This window comes from Neltuma alba, unplaced genomic scaffold (assembly GCF_004799145.2).
Source record: "Neltuma alba isolate B1F8T4 unplaced genomic scaffold, ASM479914v2 tig00010599_pilon, whole genome shotgun sequence".
NCBI lineage: Eukaryota > Viridiplantae > Streptophyta > Magnoliopsida > Fabales > Fabaceae > Neltuma > Neltuma alba.
Window position 1 is genome coordinate 95,102 of NW_021635461.1, and position 10,328 is coordinate 105,429.

A 10,328-nucleotide genomic window follows, 5' to 3' on the forward strand; every position below is an offset into this window, starting at 1 on the left:
GTCACTTGATTACTCCATTAAATCAATGTTGAAAGTCCCTTGTAACTAATGTTAAAAACATTTCCTATATTAGTATAGGGTAATTCGTCTTCAAGTATCTCTACCTTTTTCTTATTCTTCCATTTCCTAATGATTTTCCACTTAATTCCTGTAATTGATCATAATTACTCTATTGCCTACAAAAGATGCTTACCAAATTTTATTATCATCAAAATGTAGTGGATTTAACAAAAGATGGTAATTGTGTGTGATAATTGAAGAGAAAAACTTCTAACTTTGTTTGATAATTCTTTTTTTCCTCCTTCATACATTCTCATGTAAGTCACCATTTAACAAGGGCATACTAGAATTAAACACTCAATCATTCACCATGATCCCAAGAACTATATCATTATTTTCAATCAAATTAAACCAACTAACTAATCCCTTGGACTCACTGTTCCCCCTTCAGTTCTTGAGTGAGCATTTGGATAGAATTTGATACTTCAGCTTTATACACATAAAACTTGGTCACAACAATGAACAAGAAGAAGTTTAATAGATTCAGTACTGCAAAAAATGCGTAATAGTAATCAAGATGAGAAGCATTGAGGTTGTTCAAGATCCATCCATAGTGATGATTATGACTATTGCTGGTGATTTTTGAAATAGTTGATAGCAAAATAGTACTAAGAAAGTTCCCAGCACCTAAAGTAGTCATAGAATATGAAGTCCCAAGACTCTTCATGTTTTCTGGGGCCTGATCATAGAAGAACTCAATCTTTGCAACTTCCAACAATGCATCAGCAATTCCCATAAGAATAAACTGAGGAAGCAAAATAAATATGCTCAAAGAAACTTGAGCTCCATTCTTAACAACCCCATATTTTCTTGCCATACTAAGTCTATATCTCTCAGTGAAACTTGCTGTGATCATAATCATAATGTGGATTGTTAACCCAATTCCCATTCTCTGAAGAAGTGAAATGCCCCTAGGGTTTTTGGTTATCTTCTTCATGATCTTCACAAAGTAACGGTCATAGAGAACAACTGAGATTAACATGGATAACGTGATGAATGCTCCTAAGCTTGCAGGAGGGATATTGAAGCTACCAATGTGTCTATCAAGAGTAGTCCCTTGCTTAACAAATAACGTATTGGTTTGAGCTTGCATGGTGCTTGGAACAAATGTGCAAATCAAGACTGGTATCATTCTTAGCATTTGCTTTGTTTCTTCCACTTGGGTGACTGTGCATAGCATCCATGGACTAGTTCCTGAACCTCTTTTCACACATGCCTTGTTCAAAAACCTGCAAGGTATTGTATTTATAGAGATTATAACCAAAATTTATTAAAATGATGTGTGTAAATCAAATAAACATGACCGGTAGCAATTGGTTTAAGTGATCTTATACTTATTCTCATATAAGTAAAATATTGAATTTGAGTTTTACATATAGAGAAAATTATTGTTGAGAGAACTTTACATCTACATGGTTCAATCGGGCTTGAACTAAAGCAGTGAAAGGCCAATATAGCCTCCCAAAATGGATTACTATTACCAAAAAAAAAGAAGATAATATGATTATGGTTAATTTACTAGTTATATGAAAATGTGTCACTTCTATTGCATTTAGTGGGTTACATCTTCACCTAGCGTTTCAAGCTTTCAATTCAAGAGCTTTTTAATATATTTAGCCAATAAAAAAGGTGTTTTTATGATATATGAAAATCTCAGGAACTCATCAAGATCAAAACATGCATTTAGGCTTCAAAAACATCTACATAAGTACTTATAGATTACCCAACAATAAGATCATCACATCAGTAATAGGATAAAAGCTTAGAAACTGATAAGTTATAAGCCAACTCTTTATCAACCAAGCCAACCGTGGTTGACTATAATATAATTTTTTTTAATCCTCTTTGATCAAGTGGCTATAAATTGTTATCATTTCCACCTTCAATCATTTTAAATTAAAATTTCGCAAAATCATATTTTCTGGCCTTCTAAGTTTATTAAAATCATTAATTGAATTTTTCTATTTCGAAAACAAGAAAAACCCACCCATTTTGTCAATGATTTAATGTTGTTCCTTTATGAAATTATTCTCTAAAACTTAAAGTGAAATCTAACTGTTAATTGTTTTAAACTAAAGTATATTTTTAGTCTTTTAACTTTATACAATGTTTCAATTTGGTATCTTAATTTTAAAAAATTTATTTTTGGTCTCTTAACCTTAAAACCATTAAGGAAAAATGATAACAATGAGATATTGAATGTTGCTAAAATATTTTTAAATGCTAACATATCAAGTTTAATTTTCAAAACAATCATGATTGTTATAAAAAAATCATTATTTAAAACTAATAATTTTAAAGTTAAAGGGCTATATAAAAAGATACTTTTAAAGTTAAGAAAGCAAACTAAAAGATCGTATAAAGTTAAAGCACCGAGTATGCTTTAGCTATTATTTTGTATGATCTCTTTACATGAAAATAACGCTTTGCACTGTTATGCTTACATTCAATTTTTGATTTGGCCATTATAACTGAATCGTAATTAATGTCCTATAATTTTTTTAATGTAGTCCCTAATGATATGATTATGTCAATATTCTATTAAATTTTATCGACAAATATAATTCCCTATTATCTTGACAGTGTCAAAATCTATAATCGATGCCACGCAATAAGTAAATAAAAATATAGATAATAAAGTAAATTTAACTCACATACATGAAAAACTATTGAAAAGTATAATGATACTCCTCCGGTCCTTAATATAGGACCCAATTGTTGAGTTGGTTTTGGTCCTAAATATAAGATCCATTTCTCATATTTATCATTTTTCTCTAAATTACCCCTATAGATACTCCCTAAACCACAACCAAGTAGAAAAGAAAGAAGGGTATTAAGAAAGATAATTATGGTATTTTAGGAAAAATGCGTCACATTTTTTATAATTAACTAACTTACCCAACTTTCTTAATCTAATCAAATTAGTGAAATGGGTCTTATATTAAGGACTGGAGGAGTAATTATTAATTAAATTGCTGGTCAAAAATTATTACTTAAATTAAAATATGAGTCAAGAAAAACAAATTTTCATTTGCTCGTTAAAAACAAAAGTGAATCCAGAAAGAGAGCTAGCTTTTGTGAATGATACATGGAATTTGGTTTTATTATTTTAATGAAGCTCCTAAATAGTTTAAATCAACTGAATAACAATCAGGTTCCCTTCAAACTAACTGTATGTCATTATTTTATCATTTAAACTTAAAAGAATAAACCAGAGTTAAAACAAAGTTAATCCAGTTATGATTAAAATATAATTTAATTAAAATATACAAAAAAAGAACCATAGAACAAAAACCAACATGCTAGTAGTATAAAATCATGATTGAGAGGCCAAAAGGCCAAAAAAAAAAGTACCTGAGTGAGGGAGTGTAGTCAATTCTAAACTTTCCTTTCTTAGTATACTCTTGCAAATCAAGCTCATAAAGTTCTTTAGGATCCGTTGGAAGAGAGACCCTCCATTTCCTGAGAGCAGCCACTATAACCCTAGCCATTCTTGTGAAGGGACTCCCAGTGGGCAATTTATGCCTATAAAATGGTGTGCCAGTCAAGAAGATGCAAATGGAGATTGCAAGCCCTACAGCTGGAAGGGCATACCCTAAAGTCCACCCAACATTGTCTTGAATGTAAACTAAGACAGTGTTTGCAAAGAGAGTTCCAAAGAAGATACTAAACATCCACCAGTTGAAGAATGAGAGCTTCGAGGACTTCTCTTTTGGATCAAAATCATCAAACTGGTCTGCTCCAATGGTGGAGATGTTCGGCTTGGTCCCCCCAGTTCCTATTGCCAGAGTGTATAAGGCCCCATAGAACACAGCAAGTTGTAATGGGGAGGCTTTTTGGCAGCTTGTTAAATCCTTTTCTGTACATTTTGGTGGCTTTAGTGAAGGTAATGAAACTGATATTGTCAACAAACACATTCCCTGCCAAAATTTTAATACAAAAAAATTTTATAAGCTTAATTAAGCAAGCAGTAGTCATGCCTTTTGCACGACTTCTAAGAAAAGTTACCTTGTTTATAGTTTATATACTTTTGCTCAGTGAAATATATACTCACACACACAATTAAATTTATTTACCTGTAATAATTTTAATTATATCATTGCACCAACAAAACAAAACAAAAGATGTTTCTTCCTTTTTCCGGTTTTTCCCAAACCCTGTATTTTTCAATTGAAAACTGCATACATTTTTTTCCTCTTTCAGTTTTTTCTAATAAAAGTTAAATATGAACCGAACAAACATTGGTTTCAAGCAATGAACAAGAATGGGTAAAGTTACACACTCGCTTGGATTCTTTCTTATAAGATACAAATAATTAAATTACATAAATGAAAAAAAGTATGTTAAATTGGGTAAAAGCAATAAATATGCATGTAAAAAGAAACAGTATAACTTACTCCCTCCGATTTAAAATATAAAATGTCCGTCAAATTTTTTCACAAATAAAAAAATATTAGTTAAATTATTAAATGTGTTTTAAATTGATATAAGTTACCCATCCTATTCCCATTGAAAAATATGACTGAAAAATTCTTTTATCTCTCTCCTGTATTTAAAGCTTTCTCCCCCCTTATAACAAAGGATAAAAGTATAAAATTATCATTAACTACTCGCTTAACCTCTTATATTTTGGACTTTTTATATTATGAATCAAAAGGAGTATTTTTCAAAAACACCCTGAGAGTGTGAGAAAAAGAGAATGAACATATTAAGATAATTAATGCACTAAAACTAATCAATGATTAATGAAAACAAAAATCAAAAAATTATACTAAAAATTTTATACGCGCTATTGCTAGTTTATTTTTTGGGCATCATACTAGTGAATCCTTTAGATAAAAGAACTTAAAAAGAAAGTCATCCCCGGAAAAATTTCTCCAAGGCGGAGTATTTATCTTCGAGCTATATATTCAATGCCGCACTACAATCATTACTTATTTCTCAGTTTTCAAACTTGCAGACTTTATGCATATGCAGTCGGTGAATTATTGGTCTACCCAGTGCCTATTGCTACTTGTTGTGTGGACTTGTGTATTTAAAAACCATATTTATACAAGTTGCTTCTTCGTTTCTTCTTATTTAAGACAAATTTGGAGTCAAAGCTACCGCGCAGCAACATGTGATCTTGCGAAATATGAAAGTGATGCTATATATCTATAAATTTGAAATGCTGTGCTAAATATTCAAATTGACTTCCACATAATATGAAAAATATCATTATAGGTGACATTTCAAGATCAAAATATTTATATAAAAATATATAAATATTTAAAATATTTTAAAAGAAAATTAATAATTTTTAAAAAAAATTATAAAGTCTTAATTACTACCTTCAATTTTAAATATAAGATCTAATAACTACAAACTATATATTATATTTGATTGAAGGTAGTACAATTTATATCTCAACTATGAATAATATGATTCAAAAATTATATAATCAAATCTTTAAAAGATATTTCCAGAAGTGTATTTTCTAATAGGCTAAAGTATCTATTTGGTCCTTTAACTTTATATAAGGTTTTAATTTGGTCCCTTAATTTTAAAAAATATACTTTTAGTCATTTAACCCCAAAATTGTTAGTTTTAAATGATGACTTTTTGTAACAATTATGGTTGTTTTGAATGTTAAACTTAATATGTTAGCATTTAGTAATACTTTGTCAACATTCAAGAGCTCAGTATTATCGTTTTTTGTTAACAGTATTAGGATTAGAAGACTAAAAGTTTACTTTTTAAAGTTAAAGGATCAAATTGAAACCTTATGTAAAGTTAAAAGATCAAAAATATACTTTAGGCATTCTAATAAGTGTAAAAGATACTGTTTATGATTTTCTTTTCTTTTTTTTTCCAACCATGCTGTTTATGATATGATTTAGTTGTAATACTTAGTTTGTTTCACACACACACACAGGCATATTTTCAAATACGAGGAGAAAGACATACGGAGAGGTAGATCATGGAGGCAATGAGAAAAGTCCAATAACGGCCCAGATGAGCGTCTGCAACGTACGCGCCAAGAATAGGCGTGATCCAGATGGTGCCGACCCAATTAGTAACATTGTTGGATGAAGCTACGGTGCCTTGGTGGAGCTTGGTTGTCAAATACACTATCAGATTGGATGAAATCCCATAATATGCCATTCTTTCAAATACCTCGTACACTGTACAAGAAAAATATTTTAAAATTAAAAATTTAAAAAGTACTTTCCTCTTGTCTTTTTTTATAGAAGCCTAATAACCAAACTGAATTACAGAGTCTAAAAAATAGTTAAAATTAATTTAAAATAATTAAATATTTAGGAAATGAACTTCTTCTTTAAGTATGACCAAATATATAAGGAACAAGTAAGAGAGAGAAAGTATGAAAGATAATGCAGTATGTCAGGTTACCAACATTTTCATTAGTGCAATGTATAAAATTAATTATGGACTAAGGTGCATCAAATTTTTTTTTTTTCAGTACATTCGGCACTTTAAATTATTTTTTGATGCATCCAATCCTAAATATAAAAGATAAAATAAATTAAAATTTTATATTTAGAATTAAATTAAAAGTTAAGTTAGATTTTATGTTGAGAATAGGATGTGATATGCAAAACCATGGAGGTCCGGCGAAGAATTAAAAAAAAAAAAAAGCAGGGGGACTAATCAGCCCCCGTATAAAGTGGAATGAAAATTTTCCAATCAGGTATGGTTGCCGGACTAACCCGCCATTTTCTCATTAAAAAAATAGAAATTTTCAAATCTTTTATTTTAATTTTAAAATTAAATTACATGATTTTATAAACCGTAACGAAGTTATTTCTATATTTTTATAAAGCCACATAATCAAATTAAATCCCAAACTTTTAAATATGTTACATACTAACCATTTTACATACTTATTATAATTAAATAATTATAACGGGTGGGCAAAGTGGCCCATTGAACCTAACCCTTTGTTCCACTCCTTGGTTGGCTCATGCAGACGCATACATACTCGGTGAAACCAAGGGGATCATACCCAAAAATTTATACTCCTCCGGTCCTTATTATAAGACCCAATTTGACTTTTTATTTGGTCCTAACTATAAGACCCAATCCATTTTGTCTCTTATATTTATGCATTTTTTTCCAAGATAATCCTTCTAATAATGATAGTTTTAGCCAATATACTTAATTAGCAAGGATATTTTAGGAATGACAACACTTATTTATTATAAATAACCAACTTAACTTACTTCCTTAATCTCCTCAAATAAGCCAATTAGGTCTTATAATTAGGACCGGAGGAGTATTTATCAAGCCTTCAAGCACAGGTGCTCTCTAAAATTAGTCATATTTATATTTAGTTTTTGGGTGAATATCTTTAGTTCCTAAAGTTTAACATCATTTTGATTTTAATTTTTGAAATTTGAAACTAATAGTTTTGATACTCAAAATCTGAAATTAGCAATTTTGACCTATTGAATTTAACTTCATTTGGGTTTGTCTTAAAATTTTTGCTAGTGCCTTTAGCCCCTAAAATAAAGATCAAAAATTAAAAAAAAAATCAAATTTTAAAGATCAAAATCACTTATTTCAAATTTTACAGACCTAAATCAAAATAAGATGAAATTTTAAGTGCTAAAGGTTCTATTAACCCATAGTTTTTTTTTTTCCTGAACAACCCACAAAATTTAAAAACCACTTACAATTCGAATGAATCTATTTTTTTTTTTTGGAGATTCGCAACTACATAGGGATCTTAAAAAAGAAATTTAGGGGGGGGAATCAAACAAGAACTTAATTTTATAATACTCTTCCGACCTTATTATAAGATTCATTTAACTAATTTGATTAGATTAAGGGAGTTAGGTAAGTTAGTTAATTATAAGAAAAGTGACATATTTTTTCTTAAACACCATAATCATCTTTCTTAATATTTCCTCCCCTTCTTCTACTTGATTATGGTTGAGAGAGTATCTATAGGGATAATTTAGATAAAATTGATAAATATAAGAAATTGATCTTATATTTAGGATCAAAACCAACTCAAGAATTGAGTCTTATATTAAAAACCAGAGGAATAATAATAAGACAGACCTCGACCTGAAAAAGGGGGGGAAAGAGAGAGTAATATAGTCTAGACTCTGGAGTATCATCAAGTCAAGCAAGTCCGGGGTAGTAAACGGATCAGTTTAGGTTTTATTTTGGATTAATATAATTTGTAATCTTTTAATTTTGTTCTCATTTTAATTTTAATTTCTCACGATTCAAATTATAAGTTTTAGTCACTCAAATTCTTTTTATTTAAAATATTAATCTTTATAATTTAGAAAAAATCTAGACTATTTTACTTTTTTAGAGATTAAAATTAAAATAAAAATAAATTTAATGGACTAATAATTATATTAGCTTTTTTATTTTTTTAAAAAAATGAGAAATGTGATTTTGAAGAAAATAAAATAGTTAAAAATAGAAAGCACTAATAAAGATGAAATTCACTACAAGACAAACAAACACGAAAACCTATTGTGACAGAGGAGCAAGTAGCAGAGATCTGGCTTGCGAAGTGTTTCCATGACAGCGAATTTTCGACAAAACTTAAAAAGAACCACTACTTAGATTTCTTAATATAAAGACTTATTTAGTTTTTATTTTAATTTTAAATATAAAATTTTAATTTATTTTAATTTTTATATTTATTTATGTTTTTTAAAAATAATTCTCATAACAGTGACAGTTTTAACTAACAAGTAAGAATAGTTTGAAAAAGATAACATCTATTTATTACAAATAACTAATATAATTTTTTTAGTTTACTTAAATTAACATATTAAGAAAGGTAGTAGTTATTTAATGAATGCTCACCAAAGGTTTCAAAACAAAAAACAAAAAGAGAAGAAGAAATTAACATTGATTAACAGAGCTTAAACAATAAAATCGCAAAGTAGTTGACAGAAATGGAGCCTATACAGACACCTGCACTTAAAACAAAATACCAAAAAAAAAAAAAAAACTCTACATAACCAACGCAGTTTGTGTGGTGTAAGGTCCCGTTAGAGTCTTTTGGTTAAGTTCATGTTCCAGAGGAAATATCTATACTAGGAGGGGTAGTCAGGTGTGTTTGGATGAAACTAAACTATGGTTTGGAAAAGTGATTCTGGAAAATAGATTCTGGGGAGAATAGATTCTGTGAAGAATAGATTTTGTAAAAAAATGATTCTGAGAAGTGAGAGTGTTTAGATAGTTATTATCAGAAGCACTTTTTATATATACAAATTACTAAAAAAAAGACATAAGTTAATATGATAATTACAGAAAAAATATATTTTATGATATATTTTAATTTGAAGGAATAAAATTGTTAATAATATATTTTTTACCAACATAATTAATAATACATAAGATAATATAATTAATAAATAATTAATATGTATATATATTTATAAAATATAATATTAAATATGTTTATAAAAAAAATAACAAGATACATATCTTATAGGCTCTCACACTCTCTCTTTTTTCTCCAAAAGCAAAAAATTTTTACTTTTTTCAAAACCATGGTTTTGGAGTCAAAACTATGGTTTTGACCCAAAACCATGGTTTTGATTTTTGGGTGGGTGTTTGGGTGACTTAATCTCCAAACCATGGTTTGGGTGTCACCAATCCAAACTAATGGATAATAGTATTTGAACCAAAAAAAAAAAAGGGAAGAAGAAGAAGCAGAAATGAAGCCTATACATGCAGTAAAAATATTATCGAAAGTCACATTGTTTAGTAGCTAGGCAGTCCTGAAACAATACTACTTCCAGCTTATGAGTTGAGAGGACAAAAGCGTACAGAGAGAGATAGAAGTTTACCAACGACGAAGGAGCAAGCTTTCCAGCGACCTCGTTTGCATCTAAGGACAGGTTTTCCTTTGAGATCCACAGTTCCGTCTTGAGTGTACTCATTAGTCATCCCGCCTCCTTCCATCATCTTCTTCTGCTCTCTTTCTCTCTCACTAGGAAGCGTTTGGTCTGAATCTGAGTAAGGCTGAGCCATCCGGAGCGCAATGGATAACAAGGAAGGAAAACCAATTCCCTCTTTTGTACAATTTTGTAACCAACTCTTTATTCGCATCCTCTCTCTCTGTAGACTCGAAAGCGCGTCTTGGTCAAAGAGAGAATAAAAAATTGAGAAAACGACACTTAAAAATAGACACTGGACGATAATGATATTTTGAAAATTCTAATTTTAATTAAGGAATTAAAGAAATTAAAATTTTCTGCTTGATATCAAAATTATATTTTTTTGTAATG

At 29.3% G+C, this 10,328-nt stretch overlaps 1 protein-coding gene across 1 annotated transcript; it reads right to left on the reverse strand.

Annotated features, from left to right (window-relative positions):
• Positions 1-284: 284 nt before the first annotated feature.
• Positions 285-10,098, reverse strand: LOC114757495 (protein NRT1/ PTR FAMILY 5.2-like). The gene is made up of 4 exons (XM_028946564.1): positions 9,888-10,098; positions 6,007-6,224; positions 3,415-3,980; positions 285-1,289 (listed from the first exon to the last, which is right to left on the reverse strand). Exons 1-4 carry the CDS (start codon positions 10,069-10,071, stop codon positions 434-436), a joined length of 1,824 nt encoding a protein of 607 aa, XP_028802397.1. The 5' UTR covers positions 10,072-10,098; the 3' UTR covers positions 285-433.
• Positions 10,099-10,328: the final 230 nt, after the last annotated feature.

Coding starts and splice junctions, on each gene's coding strand:
- LOC114757495 (XM_028946564.1), bottom strand. CDS start 10,071: ATGGCTCAGCCTTACTCAGATTCAGACCAAACGCTTCCTAGTGAGAGA. Junction 6,225..9,887: donor AGCTTGCTCCTTCGTCGTTG/GTAAACTTCTAT, acceptor TTTCTTGTACAG/TGTACGAGGTATTTGAAAGA. Junction 1,290..3,414: donor GACTACACTCCCTCACTCAG/GTACTTTTTTTT, acceptor AATACCTTGCAG/GTTTTTGAACAAGGCATGTG.